Below are 18,913 nucleotides of genomic sequence, written 5' to 3'. Positions count from 1 at the left end.
CACAGTCCCTTTTCTCTGCTTTCTTTAATGTACTTCTAAAAAGCTGGGAACAAGGTTATTCCATGTTACTTTCATATTGGTCTACCTAGTGAAATACAGAAGGATTAGGTACTGTACTGCGAAGTCATTTTGAGTTGTCTGGGATAGTATCTACATTGTTTTCAGATGCAGTGGTTTTTAGCACAGACTCATCAATTTTCCCGTCATCCTTCTGCCTGTCGTTGCATATCGTTATAAAACACGTTTGGTCCTTGTCACTAAGTGATGTGGCAGGACTAAGTCCTGTCCTCATGTTTTTTAACCATATCGGTCTCTGTGCTAGCTGCAAAAGTTGTCAAGTAGCTGATCATTGCCGTTGCTTTCAGAATACTGAAGCAAATGTGACTAATCCATTATATTGGTCTCTGGAGGGATCCCTTATGAGGCTCACCAGTCAGTAGTGATTCCCCATTGATGTTTGTCATTACGTTACTTGATAGCTGTTACTTCCGTGTGGTGTATGTTCTGTTGATGTTCAGTGCTACTTGTGAAAACAAAATCATCCACTAGCTAGTGTAAGTCAACTCATACTGTTCTTCCGTAGTTTCTTGTAGTAACTGAACTTGTCATCTTGAAGGGTTTGTCCAAGAAGATTTGTTTTCCAGAAAAAACATACTGATTGGCGTGCTTGCTATATTTGTGTTACCTGTCAAATGAATCCTGCACCAGCTTTTCTGTTGCCTAACAATGTGCTACAGGGCCTGTAGACACCTGCATCACTCCCTTTCCTTTGTCATGATAGTAGTGCTCCAACAGTCTTTATAATTTCCTGGATTCAAATCAACATTACTGGGCCACAGGGCTCTTCAGTCTGTTAAAGCACTGTATCATGCCAGACGTTAACACGTCGAAGAGGGCTGGCTGTATGCAAAGATGGGTACTGTTCTTTTTTGCTGTGTTCTGGAGCAGGTTGAGAAAAACATGGGTCTGAACACTGCTGAAAGCTTTCTGGCACAGCCCTAGCTGAGTTCTACCAAGTGGGTTTTTTACATTGGTAGAAGATTATTTTTATTAAAATCCAGAGATGCAGAGAATAACACCCTTTGTTTTTTTTGAGTGAAAAATACAGAAGGTAGACTGGCAAACAGGATTTTTTAAGCCCCAAAGTTTTCATGATGCAAAGTTGCTCTCTTGAAGGTATTCTAACCTTCCGATTAGAAAAGTCACAAATATCTCTGTAAGACTGGCACCTGGTTTAAATTATGAGACAAATGTAAATGAACAGTATTCTAATGTCTTGGCGGGGGAAGAGAAGTGAATGGAGCAGTCCTCAAGGCCTTGGGATGGACCTGCTGTTGTGGTGTGATTTCACCAGTGTTTCACTCTGGCTAGACACACAAGCCGACATGACGTAGACTGAGCCTGGTAAAGTCATTAAGGCTTGGAAAAGGGAGATCAGAGTGGTATCTGCTAACAGAAAGTAGCTAACGTGGGCCTGTCACTGTTTGGGCAGGCTGTGTGTGAATGGGTTGTGTTGAGATGTTTCCAAGGGAAACTGAAAAGAAAGCAACAGTGTTCTGCGTGCTTGATAGTGGCAAAATGCTAGAAAAGCTAAAGTGAAAGTGGAAAGGACAAGCTCTGAAGGAGAAGGTCTAAGAAAACGGGCTTTTCACCTTGCTGAGGAATGTCATGAAGTTCCCTAGATGTTCTTACTGGCAGTTCAATGAACAGGAGAGCGTGTGAAATTTCCCTGTAGAACTGCACATAGCTGAGAAATACGAACAACAAATTAATAACTCCTCAGGAGTACTTAAGAGAGGGAAAAAGAAGTAAGGACACCCCCTGTTTGCACCAAAAAGAGGAGGATTATGTCACTTTTGCCAAATCCGTTAAATTTCACATTGGTTCCTTGGCATTAAGACAGGTTGGAGTAATAGCATTTCAGCAAAGAAAAAGATGAACACATACTTTGCATTTGAGATTAATATAATCACAGTATTATTTGAAAAAGCAAACTAAGTAGGAGGGATATTAGGTCTGTTGCATGCTCAGGGAGTTAGTGTTTCCTGTAACACAGGAAGAGAAAAGATTTCATCAACAGTTCATTGAAAGGAATGACGAACGTAGCTCAGCTGGCAAGCAATAAACTAGGAAAAATGGAGTCTGAAACACAACATTCGTAGATGAAATAAAACATAGGGAAGGCCAAGATCATCCACTTTTCATAAAGTTTGAATAACTGATCTTTAGCAGCCACAGAACGAAGGAAGACAAAACAGCCGGTCTCTTGCGAGAGTAATGAAATGGATACTTTTCATTATGCGTATCTTGATTTCCTGTGAATCTGCAGAAGGTACGGAGGGATGGACAGCTTATGGCACCCAGCAAGAGAAAATTTCTGTTTCCTCAGGCTCAAAAAATTACACCGTTATCCACAGAATTTGAACCTGGCAGCGTGGCTATTATGTAGGTTACTTGGCAGAAATCCCTGAAAAGCACTGCTGGTGCGTTACCGTAGTCCTGCATCACTTCAGATAACTGGCAGGAGGTTCCTGCCTGTTGCATAATGCATTAGAGAGAACAGGTCAGTGCAGTACAGGGACTGGAGACTAAATGTGACAACAGGGACTAGGGTTGGGGTAGGATGGCCTCCAGTTCCTAAGAAGAGTTGCAGTTATTCGTGTATGTGTATACGGCTGTGCATTGAGCAGTGATGTAGAGATGATCTCGAGGGACCCCATGTGCTGAAGCTTTTAAGCTTGTGCTGAACTTGAAATACATTCGAAAGTTCCACTGAGCTAAATGAGATTTCAATATGTGACTATGCATTTTGCTCAGTCCTGATAGAAGATTGAATCGGGTCCTTAATTCACTGATGTAAGAAGTCTTTGGAATTGTGATGTGAGGTTCTAAGAGGAATTATATGACAGAATAACGTGAGAGTAGCATTGCAGATCAATCAGCACAGCAGATGTCGGCTTCTCTCATTAACAAACTTCAGGTTTTGTAGCCATTTTACAATAAAGAAAAAGTCAAGTGAAAGTACATAAATGTTTGAATGAATTTGAATTGTGCTTTGCAAATACTAACAAAATAACCTCTGTGAACTGCTCGCAAGGCATTGGCGCCATGTACTTTATTATCATTATAGTGTTCCCTATGGCAATAACTTCATCCAAGAAGAATTTCAAGCGTAGTTGCATTATCTACTGAAAAGCAATTTTTCAGTTGCTATTCAGGCAAGATAGTTTTACGAATAACTCTGAAGTTTACTCTGAAGGCCCTTGCAATCGTCCGTAGATCTTATGACATTATGTTACCTTCTTTCGTTTCAAATTCACAGCGTAAAAAGGAAAAAGAATGACATAAATTGGATGTTAGAAGAGTTCTGAAGACAGACATCAGAAGAATTCAAGAGTAAGAAGAAAACTCAGCATTATTTGTTATTTTCCATCCTAAAGTAAAAAGAGAACAAAGCATCAAAAGCAATAGTAGTGAGAGATAGCTCAAAGCCAGTACTATACATCATAGCATATAAAACAAGTGCATTGGCACCACCGAAAGGTCTAAAGTCTTACTCTGTGGTTTGAAGTCATTGATATTCCAGTCAGAAAGATTCTTTACACCACGGAAAATAATATGAAGAGCTGTATGCATTGTTTGCAATAGACGTTTTTGGTTTTACCCACAAGTAGCATTTTGGTACTCACTTGAGTGAGTCAGTCTTCGTGGTGCTGAGAGAATTCAGCTCCACTGATGGAATGTTAGAGATCGGGATCTTGCGCTTTTTTAAGCACTCATGGAAAGAATGTCTATGAAAGTAGGGCAGGATCAGATGCATGTAGTTTGTATGTTTTAATTGGTTGAATGCAATCATATTTCATAAAGGAAAGCATATTCCTGTCTAATAAATTTAAATTATTCAATCTATACTGGAATTTTAGTTGGCATTAGAAATATTGCAGAATTTCATTAATTTCAAAATTTTGAGGTATAGCGATGCTGAACTTTCACACAGAAATTCTTCCCTTAATGCAGCTGAGAACAAGTAAAGAAAGGCATTTATTTGCGTTGTATTTGGGCGATGGTAATTATTTACGAGCTAAAGTAGAGAGAATATTTAACATCTTTATATAATGTTTTCAGTTATGTGAAATGCAAAGGGTACATAGAAAAATTCTGAGGTCTTGTTTGGTAATCAGAAAGATTTACTCCACTTACAGAAGCAAAGAAACAGCATGTTGTTGCCATATGATTTTTATTTTTGCCTGGACGTGCTGTAGCATTTCCTGGGACATCAAGTCTATTTCTCTGCCAGCACTGGAATTTTGAGGGGGATACATTTTTATAGTGATCTATCCATAAAATGTCACTGAATAAAGCAGCAGCCATGGAGAAATCCTGCAGTGATTAAGGTGTGATTAGTTACATGGGGCTTTCTTTCTTTATTCCTGAACTTTTTTCCTCTTTTTGAGTCTCTCTGCCTTTCTTGTGTCTGTTTTCTCATTTCCCTACTATTTGTTCCCTCCTGCTTCTCTCTGGCCTCAGGTTGACCTAAAGGAAACTGTGTTTTAGTCCATAGGATTGCATTGCTCTTATAGTATTAGTTCCAATATATGTTATAAACATTCTGGTTTCAGGCTACAGCCGAGGTGCACAACACAAGGAAGACAATGTAGTTCTGCAGCACAATAAACCTTTTGTTGTTGTTGTTGTTCCCTAAGCCACAGAGGAGTTTAAGGCCGTATCTCTTGGTAGAAAATGCAGTGTAAGCTGCTCTTATATATGTGTGTGAGTATATAGGTGTCGATGCAAATAGAGAGAGATGTATATATGTACGCGTATGTAATTATATCACAAGTTGTAGTGATAAGCAAGATCTTAATTTCACTCTGCAAATCGAGAGTTAGTCTTGTGGTTGTTTGGCTTTCCTGTATGATGCTTGCTGTCAGTCTACGATCGTTCCCTTTTGGCTAACGAAACAGGCAAATTCACTAAAATTGACCACAGCTAGCGAGAGCTGCGGGTTAGTTAGAGCCTGAGAGCAACTAGACAGCATGGTTCCTGGGGCAGGATCTCCCTTCGGTGTCCCTTCCCCTGGTAAACTTAGATCAACAAAGAACTGTTCCATGTAAAATCGTGTGCAGAGTCCTTCTTGCACAGTAGTTACTACAAATATACAAGGTCTGTGGTTCAGTTCTGCTCCCAGGCAGTGCCCCTTCTGTGGCACCCTTGCCTTGGTCCTGGTGGAAGCTGTGGGGTCTTGAGGACGGGTCGTATCAGCGGCTTGCAGGGGTGACACAGGAAGCACCTTGGGCTGGAAGGGTTACGTGGCTTCGATGCTGAAGAGATGCAGCCCGTTTCTGTCCAGCCTGATTGAAGGATCAGGTAGTACGTTTGCTGTTACTTGCATTCAGTCATGTTCCTTTTGATTTTACTTTTCACATATAGCAAAAAGGGACTGGTCATACAGCAGTTGATTTTTATTAACGTGAAAATGCACACTCAACAAGGAAAGTGTTGTAGCTTGGTTGCAGAAGGGTGAAACCTGCAAACCCCGAAGTTCTTTGGAAAATGGGATTGCTTGCTGTAAATGAGGGGGCATTAAATGGAAGGGCCAGACTCCTGCAGTGGCATCTAAAACCACCCTAGGTATACATTTTTCCTTGGTTATATGACATCCACATAAAGGGACTAGAAAAGATAAAGTGGAACAGTATATGGTGCTGGAAGCATCATTAACTCTTCAGGTGACATTTTTTTGGAAAATACAGTGTCCTTCGAAAAATGTGCCGTATGCATGGCTCAGCCCCAGATCTTCCAGCAGTCTAATACTGGCGAGGGAGGGCAGCTGCAGCCCCCTGGGAAGCGGGCTGTGGAGATTTCCTTTTCTCCTCTCTGTTGGTTTTTATTTCCATTTCCTTTTCCTCTTTTTCTCAGTCATTTAACGCCATTCTGCACAACAGAGGGGAGCATCTGGCCCCAAGTAAACACCCAATAAAAGAAGTGGGGGAAGTTCACAGCTCCCTTGGTGTTATTGCGTCTGTCTGTCTGGTTGTGGACTCAACAAGATAACCATGCATCAATTTACATTGTCCAGGCTATCTTCACAACCAGAAGTACTTGAAACCTTATTTTAATAGAAGCTTAGATTCTGGAGAATACTGTAAAATCTCTCCAAAGACTCCAAATCAGCAATTCCATCTGTGTTTCTGCAAATGTAGAGGAACAATGCCCCAGCTGATTATGCAAACAGAATGAAAATAGTTATTTTAAAAGTGCATAAAATCAATACTTTGGGGAAAACAAGTCAGCTGTGTTTATACTCAGCATATAGCAGACATTTTGTTTCTTTGTCTGAAAAAATCATATGAAAGCAAGGATCGCAAGTGAAATAAAACAGCCTATCACACAGTGTAACAGAGGGGACTGGAACATCAGATGCTTCAGCAAAGGCTTAGAGCATTTTAGGTTCCGTTTGAGAGAATATAAATTATATTGAGGTTGATAGATTTCTACATTGTTTGAAGTCAGAGCCGAATATTCTCAGCACAGTGGGAATAACTCACAGCCCGTTGCTGATCATGAAAAGCAGATAACTAAATCCATGTCTGTGGTGCTGAAAATTTCCTCCTAAATGCTCTTTCTTTTGGACTGATGGGATTTTTTGCGAGTATTGCTATGAAGGGGTGTGTATATAAATATGAATAAACGTGCTTCTCATGCAGTCAGGATACATTATTTGTATACATAGTACTCTAAAAACAGGAAACAAAAGCACCTGAGAAACAGCATTGAAAGGGAACAATTTGTAGACCAAGAGGTTAAATTGGATTAAACTTAATCTTTCAGCAAAGGCTGCGTTATTTATTCAGTGTTTCTCTGGGGGATTTCCCTACCCCCTACATTTTATAGAGAGTAGTGATGTTTCTTAATTAAAAAATCAAACAGACATGAAATGTTGGCTGGCCCACAGGGCCATTCTCTTGTGAGAATATGAGGCTCACCGATTGTCTCATGGACAACTTCTAGGTCAGTTGGACGGAGGCCACATAGGAGAGGAAAGGCTCAGTCTGGGGAAGTCAAGTTTCCATCACGCATCCGATGCCAGCACTCTTCTCAGTGGCTTTACAGTTGCTGCAGTGCCATCTACTAGGAGTTCCCCTTTGGTGGGGTGGAATTGGTGGACGTTGTGAGGACAGTCATTGATAATCTCATCTTTTGGGTAGATTTCTGTTTATTAATTCACCCACAGCAGAGAGGAATATATTAGAGGAAGGAGCTGCTTGCGTTCTCTTTTCTTCCATTCTTTCCACCCAGATCTGGAATGTTTCGGAGCTTTTGGGGCTTTGTTTTACAGTCCCCACTCTGTAGCTGAAGATATTGTGCAGCAAACCTTTACCCTTTCCCATAGTTTGTCAGCTAACTAGTTTAAAAAGACTGAAATATATTTTTACAGATTTTAATTAACGCTGTAGCTGAAAAAATATTGAAAATTTAATAATTTCTGTACAGTTAAGGCAAACATTCTTAAAAATAGTTTTGTGAGTTTTTCGTGTATTTGTGTAAACACATGTGAAGCACATCGGTGCACGACTTGAAAACTCGTTGCAGTCGGACTCCACCAGTGCTTTGATTGATGTTATTTCAACATTTGGAAGGTCTTAACAATTAAAGTTTTTCTCATATTTACCTGATTTACAATTGCAGTAATAATGGAACCTCTGGCTTTTTGAAGTTCATGCAGCTGTCGCTTAAACCTCACTAGTGTCAGGTTCATTGATCTCTCTCCTCGCTCTCCTTGGAACAGCAAAACGCACTCTGCAGGCCAGTGTTAAAAGATGGATTCTGCTATAGATTCACTTTGTAGAAGTACACACAAGGATTATACTGGCTGTTTTCAGGCTATCCTGCTATGTCACCAGTGATGCCTCAGGATGTTTTAGCAGCGTCCTCATTTCCAATGGAATGGCTGACTGGAGGCATAAGGCTCTTGGGTCAGTGACCATGAACTTTGGTTCTGTAGTAAGGTCCACATGCATCAGTGACACAAGCCATTAGCAACTTTTGAAAGAAGCAGACAGGAAAGATCTTCTAACATGCAGTCAGATGTATTTCTCCTTGCATATTTGTGCAGCTGATATGTGCTTTTTCTTGGATTAAAATTTAACGGGTATTGCCTCCATCGCTTCCTAAGTCTGGCATTCTCTATTCAAGTTTCTTATCTGGAAACAAGCTCATTTTGTCCCTTCTGTAAATGCAGTCCTGGTCTCAGCCATTGCCTACTCTGTTTACAGCACATGAAGGAATATCAGCAGTGACTTAATGTAAATGGGACAGACTCCTCGGGAATACACGGGGGATTCGATGTTCAAAAGAACGAAGCACTGCTCTCTTTCCATCTGGCCACTTCATTTCACTGCCTGCTTGGGACCAGTACTTCTGAAATCTAGTTTGCAAAGTCAAATATGGGTGTAATTTGTTTTGTTCTTAAAAGAGAAAGTAAACATGGGAAGGTTTAGTTGTGCAGAGTCACAGTAGGGGCAAGCATGGAACAATTGAAAAAATACTCTGTGCCAAGTCTGACAATTTTCTGATTGGTTAATTTTAAAAGCTAAGAAAATCTTTAGTTTAAGGTTTAAACTGAGCTCAATAACTTTCAAAATTCCAGTTTTGGCATGAAAAAATAGAATTTAGTTGGTGATAAAGACAAAGCATTTACAGCCATATGAAGAAAATATATTCATATTATTATATTTCAATATATTTATATTTTCTCTATCCTTTGTTTTTACAGTAAATAGTTTTTAGGATACAAATTATTAAAAGTAATCATAATACCAAGTGAAGGATTTGTAAATTATTGGCTTGATTATGATTTACAGAGTTAAACCAGAGAAATCAGAAAACATTCCACCCTAACCCTGTCGTGATGGGGCATAAACTCACCCCCATTTTCCAAACACTGTTCAATTTTGGTGACATTCCAGCTGAAATACTGATTTTGTATATGTTATTTCCCCTAAAATAAGCCAAACCAGAAACCAAGATTTCAACATTTTTTAACTGTAGACAAGTCAAGCTTCAGCTCCCTGTGAAAATCTCATGTCTTGGAGTAGGTGTCCAGAAGAGGGACTTCCAGGAGAGCACAGGAGTGGTTTCCCTCTGATATAGCTGACCAAGGCTGGAGCTCTGTCCGCCCAGGATGAGGGCACCAGAGACATCATGGTTATTGCACATTTTGCTCCCACTGGAAGAGCTGCCGTTTCTTCAGCTGTGTTTGTTTTCATTGTTGGTTGAGAACAATGTGTCCGTTCTCCCAAGCGGCAGGGAAAGCTACCTTATACTTCTGTGAAGCCGTGCACCTTCTGTTTTCTAGAGTTGTCCTCCACTTTGTGCCAAGCTCTGGAATTCAACTCTGGGTACGCTGAAGCTCTAGTGGGGTTGCCTCAGATAGGACATATATAATCCCCCTGGCCATTCGATCCCTAGCTGTTCCATGCGGTCAGGTAGGAGCAGTGCAGGCTTCAGTGCTGTCGGAGGTCAGCAGCTCCGAACTGGTCAGCTGGCACAATGTTCCATTCATCACCACTGGTATGTTCTTAGCAGTCTACTTGATGGCCTTAAACTTCAATCAGTGGTTGGAAATTTTCACTTGTTACCAGCTACTGTGACCAAACAGGTGCCTGGAGTAGAATAAAACTTAAAATTAGGCATATTGTTGTTTCTGAAATTACTAATGCTGGAGTGGGCACCCAACTGGAAAGCTGCTGCTTTGCAGATTTCTCACCCCCATTCCATTTTATCATGAATTACATTGATCCCTTCCACTTTTAATTTTTCATGAAGCTAAATGGGAGTTCAGTTGATCAAATAACAGGGGTGACTTTTTCAATCTTTTTTAGGGTCTTTATCTCAATATCCTGTCCATGTCCAAAGGTGGATATTTATGTGTATTTACAGCATCAATATGAGTTTTTACTTTAGAGTTTTTCTGTGCTTTACTGAGCAATTCAGTTTGATAAAACAGATATTTTTTCTTTCTGTGGCAACTTTGAAGTTACAGAACATCACATCTTGATACTCTACGTTGTATTAGCTGACTTACAATGCCAATATTTAACCACCATTGTAAATGGATAATAAGTTTAAATTTAGTATCCCTTGCTAAATTTCACCTTGCGAAACTATATTCAGCCTATTTCATTCCTTCCTTCCGTAGTCTCTCTTGGGTGTTTTTTATTATTATGCAAACTAGCTGATGTCTATCGTGAATGGTTTCTGGAAAAGCATTTGGTTTGAAATCTTGGCCTTGTTGAAATTCGTGGAAGTTTTAACTTTGAAGTGGAATCAGGTTTTAATTGTGATGTGGCAGAAGTAAATTTGTCATACCTGTCAATCAGATATGCTACCTAGAAAACAGGAAAATCGTGGTTAACTTATTTCAGTAATGGTTCTCATGTATGTAGTCTCGTATTTTCTCTGTGCTTTGCATAACTATTCAGATAGCTGAGAACTCACCGTGTTCTCTTGTATGTGCTCTGGCAACTAAGAATGTGAGCTTAAAATGACATGGGATAATCCTAACACTGAGATTAGAGTAACTACACATAGTTTGCATAACAATTTTCAGGCAGAGGAAAGGTTTGAAGGATGAGGATGAAAAAACCCAAACCTGCAAGCAAAACTCTGTGTCCCAGGTGTTTGTACTGTTACGATTTTGTTTACGCAGCAGGGCTCTGTGTTGGAGCAATGATAAGCCACGTTCGATCAGACCCAAGTTGGCAAAGTCATTGTGAATCTTAAGAATGGAAGATGCTGTCTAACGAAGCTATTATGCATGCTCAGAACAGCATCCATGTTAGCAGCGTTGGATCATGTTAACCAGTGTCAGTATGGGATTTATGAATGCATTTGTGGGGTGAGCCAAGGCCTGTTTTTACCTGGGCCATTCGTTTAAAAGATACTCTGAAGTTCTGAATAACGGCTCGGTAACACCTTCATTGCAGCATGAGTGGAGGGAGGGAATAGTGTATAAAACATACTAATAGTGTATAAAACATACTAATTTCAGGAATGCTGAAAGGCGAGTGTGCACTTTTGTACATGCAGAGCAAATATGCCATCCTCCCTTTCTGACCATATCAGTACATGGGGAAGACAGCCAGACCCACGTTCCTGGACTTACCTGATGAAGTTCCACGTGATCTCCCTTGGTCTTTGAACTGCCAGGCGCAGGCAGTGAGATTTGTACCGTCTCGGAAACTGGACTATTCATACAATCTCTTCACTTTTTACACGCCTGTGCAGTCTGAGCCACCAATTGACCCCTATTGATCTGATGTGACTGCACTGCTGTGGAGTAGACAAACAGTGCAATAGAACCCAAGGACCCTAATTCACAGTACCTTATTTAGGTTCCTAGGTAATAATTCTTATTTGCATTAATCGCATTCGTCAGCAGAACCCCAGGCTGCCTCCTTGCTTATATGCATTCCTGCTCCTGACAACAGAACAAAAAAGTGTCTACTCTGAAAAAAAGAGTGCTTGAAGTATATTGATACTTGATACTTAATAGTTGCAAAACTTAACTGTTAGAAAGACAACTGTTTTTCAAATCAATGGCTCACGCATTACTGTAAAACATATCGATTAAAAACAAAGCATAATGTTAGTCATTTAGTCAGTAGAGTGATGCAATACTGAAATAAATTTATCCTTTGACTGTTGCATTAACCTTTTATTGACTGCTTGCATACTCATAATTAACACACACTTTAGCTAGCTTGGTTAATTTTAGCATCATGATCAGTGTCCTCTAATGTAGCTGACACCCTGATCGTCAAAACGTCGGCACAGCCCAGGGGACCAGAACCAGGTCACTGCCTGTCTCAGTGAGTGTACACCTGCCCGTGGTGAAATCAGCCACCTTACAAGGCAGAGGGTTGTATGTCGTCGTACAACCAGCCGTATGGTTATGCAGATGTTTTGTCACGACCTTGTGGAGCTCACCTTAATATTCAGCTATTGGTAAATATTACAGAGCAAAGCCCATTTGGCAAAAAAGGACAAAAAGGGGGGCAAAAATCTGTGATGTTTACAGGGGAGAGGTAGTGAGAAGGTGCCCCACAACAGTAGCTAATTGTTCCATAAAAATGGGCTTTTTTAATTGACACTGTCTTGATTGTTTTAGCAAGAAGGTAGGGACCATGGAGTTTTGTGCATTCTGTCCATCTGGAGACAAATCATCCTTTCTTTAATACGTTGGTGAACGTGTATTGTCAAGGTGTTGGAGCTAGATTGCTCTGAAATGTGTCATGGCAGTTTTTCTGTCCTGCTGCAGTTAAGGTATGAAAGATGCCTCTTGATTTGGTGTCTGTTCTGTGTCTCAGAGCATGTGTTATTTCCACTCTTACCACATTTTGTACACACAATGTACACAGATTAGATCTACTCTCTTTTGGAGATTTGAGTTCAATAACTCAAGTAACAGTTTTTAATTGATATCTAATATTTTAATTAACTTTATATTATAAATCGTGGGACTTTTCCATTACCACCGTACTTCGATGTTTGCAATGTTTCCCACACTGAGCCTCATAAATTCTTTTGTATCTGGGAGAAGGGAATTTCTGTTTATTCTGAATTATCATTGCTAACTGATGTTAGCTGCTGTCTTTACTGAGATACAAAGGAATCCGAAATAATTCTGTGCAGTTATTTACGTGCCTGTGTTCTGCTTCAGTTAAAAATGTTGTTGCCCTCTTGCAGGATCTTCAAGTCTGTTACTCTGCTACAAATTCAAGACTATTGTAGGAATATTTCCTCCCACAGATATTTATTAAAATCAATAGTAATATACTCATCTGTAAAGGGCTGTTCTTGCACGCTAACTCCGAGTAAGAAAGTACGTATTTGGGTGGCTGCATTCAAGCTTGTGGATGCCACTCAGGTGGATTGCTTAATGAGCTGCCAGGTGCAGTGGTGACTGCTTGCAACCCAGCCCTGGGTCTTTAAACATGAGCAGCTTGAGTTGACTTTGATGTCGGTGGATCTGGCACAGGGATTGTCATGTTGGTCGAAATGGGTGACTCACAAAATGTGAAAATGTAGTGTTCAGAGCTGTTCTTGTTAGGGATACAAAGCAAAGCAACAGAAATCCTGGACAGAAATACAAAGGAGCTATGGGATTGCAGAACTTGGAATATTAAGGAGCTGCTTTTCCCCTTTTTATACTTTTGCAACATACTGGTGCGTTTCTGTCATCAGACTTGCACGGGAAGACCGAGGGCCTGACATGCTTCCATCTCCCTAACCCCTGATGGCTAAAGCTTCCCAGTGCGTGACTGCCTGGACGTTCAGGTGCATGCTTGGTTGTGGGGTGACCTTTCAGAGAAAGCTCTCCTGGTAAGAAAAATAGAGCAGGGAAAGGAGCAACGAGAATAGTTGCTCATGGGCTGTTCAGTCACAGCATCACTGTGACTGCTGACACATTTACAGTGATGCCAATGCCCAAACCCCAACGTGAGGGAAAAGCTGGTCAGTCAGTTGGTGCGAGAGAGCGAGGGGAAAAAAGAGACCTTAAAGGTGAAAAAAAGGACCCTGCAATGGAGAAGAAGCAAAAAGTTGGTATGTTTTTCCTCTCAGTGAAAATTCTGTTGTTAATAGCAGATGTGTGAGAGAGAGGATGTTTATTATTGTGAGCTGAGTTTTGCAGACCAGATAATATGCCTGCAGTATTTACCAGTTGAGCTTCTTGATTTGTCATCTGCAATAATCTCTACACGGTTAATTTAGCCACTTTTAGATTGAAATGCTTAAACTGGAATATCTTACACTAGCCAGCAAATTCAGCGTATTATTTTGTGCCAAGACTGAAAATAAAGCAAGATTTTAAAAGCCTTATAGAGTTATGCTGTAATTAGTTTCAGCTTCCACTGCATATTAATTTTCTCCTGTTCTTTTATATAATTTGGAAAATGTCTTCAGAACATGATGGCACAATCAGTTAAGTACCTCTCAGAGCTCGTACACTAAACTGCATTTGCTCTAACAACTATTATAAAGCAGCCAGCAAAACAAATCCTCTGTTATTCTGTACAGTGCAGCTTATCAATGCAAACAGTTTAATATTTATGCTAAGAGGATTGTCACAAGTAGCTTCTGTTCCTTTAATTCTTGTTTTAAATAAATAATGAGAACATTTAAACACATTACTCTTCCCAGGGCCCTGAGGTCGGCTAATCTTATTATTTATGAAGTGATGTGCTACATAATAGTACTTAGTGCATGTTAACAGATGCTATTATCAGGGGCTGATGTGGAGAGCTGAAGATATATTGGAATGTTATGTGTTAATACTGTCCTTGTAGTGTAATGTACAATGGATTGAGTGCCCAGGATGCTGGTGCAGCAATTAACCACACACCAACATGGGTGTAAAGCTGAAGTATGTTTTCTCATGGGGATTACACTGCCATTAATAATTCCCAAGAGAAGAAGACATCTTTCATTTGGAAACAGTCTCTTCCAGAAGGCGACGGTGTAGACAAGGGAGTTAGTTACATGTCTCAGTATTTTTAGAGTTCATTTTACAGAGGTGAAAGACACATATATGTTTAAAACAACTTTAGAATTGTTACAATTATGTGCTTTATAGAACATGAGTTATAAAAAATGTCTTACAGGACATAAGTGTATTTCTACAATTCGCTTTTTATGACTTTGAACAACTATGTGGACCTGCAGTGTATACCAAAATTATAGCAATGCGTAGCATTTTTCTTTGTCTTGTCCTGTTGCAAACATTAATTAATCAGCAACATGCAAATTGCTTGAGGTGAGGGGAAAAGAGAGGGGGAGAAATCCTGCTTGGAACTGTGACGATTTTTTTGATGCAGTGTGGTGTATTAAAGCCAAATCTGAAGAGATGTGATGGTTGCCACTTATAAAACTTTCCTCTGCAGGCTGCAGTTCAGTTGAATATTATAATTAGACTTCACTAGTATTGATGAATAATCCATTTAATAAAAACACTGTAATTTAAACACTTTCTCTGGAGACTAACATACACTAACCTCTTAATTTAATTTTATTGAAGTTTTGCCCACCTATTCATCATTGGAAGTTGTTATTAACCTCCATTTTCATTTATCTTTATACAATTTTCTCTTTTTATATTACCTTTTTCAGAGCTAAGCAGGTTGAAACACTTGTAAATCTCCAGAATCTACAAAGCTAGTCCGCCTTCTTTAATGTTGTTTAATCTATCCCCCCTGACCTTAATGCAGTAAATTCAGTTTAATCTTTCTCAATAATCTAGTAATACATTGGAAACCGGCAAACATTCAAATCTGATAATGGTTTAACCACATACTTTAAATAACAGCAGAGATAATGAAAAAATAATTCACCATATGAAGGTACACTAACTGAGTTTTCTCTGTGATTGGCTTTTTGAGAAATCCCTATAGAAAATACGAAGCCTACAGCAGAAATCAACTTCACTGTAAATGAACAATCCATTTGGTCAGAAGATGTGGTATTTCTTTTTTATTATCATCTTTCTCTTTAAATTAATGCACAAATGTGTCCTTGCTGAGTATTCAGTTTCTTGATACAGTTTTACTTAAGTAGTTCGTCTGCTTACTTTTCTTTTCAGATGCCAGTCAGCAGTGGCAGAGAGCTTGCCAGAAGACCAGAAACCAGAATGCTATCCCTTCTGGACAGATGACGAATGTAATATGCCTCTGCCATATGATCTTGAAGAAGTAATTGCTAATCTACAAAATCTTGTTCAGTGGATAAAGTAAAAGGTGACCTTCCAGCCTAGAACTGTTGATGAGCATCATTTGGAGAGAAGCCTTTTCATTTAAAATAAATCTTTTCAGCTTTGTGATTCCTTGATCATGTGTTATTTTGTGTGTCAATGCAGATTTTACTGGTCGTCACACAGTACCTTAGTTACTGTCTCATAACAAAAAAGAGCAGGCCCCAAATCTACAGAAACCGGTGGTTTTTAAGACCTGAAGTCCAGCACCACCAGCCTCAGTTCTCACTTGAATTACCATGAACTCTACAGCCCCTGGATATCCGTGTTTCCAAGAGTTCCCTTGATGTCTTAATTTCAGCTTCCGTGAGTGTGTAGACCTGCCTCTGGCTTGACAGGTTTGAGCAACACAACACATAGCTCACACCTGTGTCAAAGCAGAATCCCCCGTCTGGGTGTCCTAATGAGAGGCCAGCTTGGGGTGGGCCTGCTGGAGATCTCCAGGATAGAGCTTTGCATGCAATATGGTGATTTCTTCATCCGCTAAAATAGACAGAGGTACAGGAGATGGTGGAGAAAGTCCTTTGTGCAATGGCTCCTTGTTAGAGCATTTTTTCAGATTAAGAACTCTGGAGGAGCATCCTGACATAGATCCCAAGACTTTCTTGCTGGTTTTCATCGTGGCAATTGAGTACTACTGGGAGAGATTTCAAATGTGAATTGACAGCTCCTGGGCTCCCTGGAACTCAGAAGTCAGCTCCTAACCATTGCTTTGTGTCTGCGTGTTGTGAATCCTATCCAGAGACCAGGTTTTCTGGTGCATTGTCTAAAGAGCTGATAGACCTAAGTAAGAGTTTCCACCTGGGGTGTCAGGTCTCCTGACAGATTAGATTTAGGCTGTGTGATACTGGGCATTGCAGCACCTGTGTTGATCTGGTGAGATCTATGAGAACAAAACTAGAGGACTATGAGAAATGAAGTTGTTTGCGATCTGTTTTGTAATAACATGCTATAAAAAGAACAATTCTGCACTGGACGATACAGGCCACTCCTGAAAGAAAGAGAGATTTTTTTCTTTGGTTAAGTTGCTATTTTAACTTGAGCTGGTGCACGCCTTTTCTTTCGTGATAAAAAGCAGAAGAAAATCGTATTGTGGTGAAACAGCACTCAGTCTGTATTACCACTACAAAAGAAAACAGTAGAACTCAAAGCTTGACGTTGCCACCAAGAAATGAATACGCCTTCTGTGTTAATCTTCTGTTTAAATCACTGTTGAGGCCAGGCTTACCCAGAGCATACCAGCATACCATATTGGCAAAGTGCTCTGTGTGCGGGTGAGGCTTGTACGGCCGAAAATTGTGCTTTTGACAGTATAACATATGCCAGACCTCCCTGGAGCTAAAGAAGCTGTGCCAGCAAAAATTCAGTTTTAGTGGTATAAAGCTGTGTCCACACCTACCAGCTTTTGCCAGGACAATTATATCAAGTAGAGATTATACCTCTTAACACCTTTGGCATGGCTATGCCAGCAAAAGTATAAAGACCTGCATCGAGCATTTTCATTGTAGTCCTGGACTTCTGCTAAAACTTTTAGCCACCCTGTAGAATGTAAAGACTCTCTGAGGAATAAATGATTATTGATACTAGGTTTGATTATATTATAACCTTGATCCATACATTTATCTGTTGTCTTTTGTGCCACAGATTTCTTAATATTTTGAAATACTGTGTTGTGGGCATAGCTCTTTCTTTGCTGCACTAGCTAAAGCTGGCTTTACCAGTGGGCAAATAGCGTGTATTTGGATTAATGCCACACTAAATACTGTTTACTTTGGAGATCGCTTAGAGAAAAGCTAGCTGAAGATGTGGGAATTCTGCTTTTGAAAAGGCAGTTCTCACAGAAACAGATATTGCTTTGGAAATGAGCAAGATGAATTCAAAGAAGCTAATGATGTAACACTGTTAACACAGCGTTTGAGGGGATTGTTTGTTTATGCTGTTACTTTATGATTATTTTGCGTTTAATTAAGCGCTGCTAGAAATCATGGGGATCACAGTATTGAAATTAATCTGACAGCCATAAAGGGTAGAGAAGGCACATCAGTGTTGTAGTTTGTAGCCGAAGTAGAGGCACAGCTATTAAAAAATGATTGGCAAATAATAATTTCCAGCAGCAGTGAAAAAAAAATCACTGGGTTTTTTTCTTTTATTAGGAGACTGCTCGCAGTAATAATAGAATTTGTAAAAATACATGATTCTAGCTCTTGTCAATGCTGAAGATTTAAGCTAGTGAATTAGCTGAACTAGTGCTAGTCTTGGTGCAGTCAGATAGCACTCGTTTAAGCCGTGGATGGCAATGACATAGACAAATGAACACCTCTGGAATGAATAAGACCTAAGATTCACTGGCGAAATAGCGATAATCAAGTGGTTAAAGAGGATTAATGCTCTGTGTTGCATTCCATTCTCACATCATCTAAATCAGTGTAACTTGATTGAGTTCAGTTGAAATACAGAAGAAGGTTTCATATCTCGAAAACCCACAGGAGTTGATAGCAAAGACATGAGTAAGGTTGATGGAACAGTTTAAAGCATGTAGTAACGCCAAAAGATACCCCAAGAGGAGAATATGGTTAAATATCTGTAAAAAACCCGAGAGATCAAGTGTAAATTATTGCTGTGTTTGGGTTACCTACTAGAAGCAGACAAATACTTTGAAGTTTTCTTTATTTTGTTCAAATAGTTATAATTTAACTCATGTTGCAATGATACTTGAGCAATCCATTTCTATTCCAGCATTAGATAACCCATTTCCATTTGTGATGAGCTGAAAGACACAGCCTCTAATGGATGTTCTGTATACAGCAACTGTTTGCCAAGTCTGAATGCTCTAGGGGCACGAGGACCAAGGTCAGGTTTTTTCAGGGAAGAGGTGAGAGCATGAATTAGCTTCTAACATTAGATTCAGTGATTCTTTTTAAATGGTGAAGTTCACGACTTTGCTTACATTTACTTTTCATCAGCCATGAAAGAATTAAGGTAAAATAGTTCACTTGCACATGTGCGTCAGGCTAAATGGATTACAGAAGATACAGATCTGTTTGCCTGTCTGCACTTGCCTTTAGACAATATTCATCAATTTTACAAAAGCTACTGACTAAACAC

The 18,913-nt window shown here is 39.8% G+C and overlaps 1 protein-coding gene across 6 annotated transcripts in view; it reads left to right on the top strand.

The window, feature by feature from the left end:
* Positions 1–15,877, top strand: part of FTO (FTO alpha-ketoglutarate dependent dioxygenase) — a 251,628-nt gene extending 235,751 nt beyond the window's left edge. For 5 of the 6 annotated variants that reach the window (XM_075433831.1, XM_075433825.1, XM_075433827.1 and 2 more), the window contains one exon: positions 15,641–15,877. In XM_075433831.1, coding sequence (XP_075289946.1) covers positions 15,641–15,791 — 151 coding nt within the window. In that variant the 3' untranslated portion in view covers positions 15,792–15,877. The remainder of the gene's footprint in view (positions 1–15,640) is intronic. The other variant, XR_012765343.1, reaches the window with a different exon arrangement.
* Positions 15,878–18,913: the final 3,036 nt, after the last annotated feature.

Source organism: Opisthocomus hoazin, chromosome 12 (assembly GCF_030867145.1).
Source record: "Opisthocomus hoazin isolate bOpiHoa1 chromosome 12, bOpiHoa1.hap1, whole genome shotgun sequence".
In the NCBI taxonomy this organism is placed as follows: domain Eukaryota; kingdom Metazoa; phylum Chordata; class Aves; order Opisthocomiformes; family Opisthocomidae; genus Opisthocomus; species Opisthocomus hoazin.
This window is presented reverse-complemented; position numbering and strand designations above follow the sequence as displayed.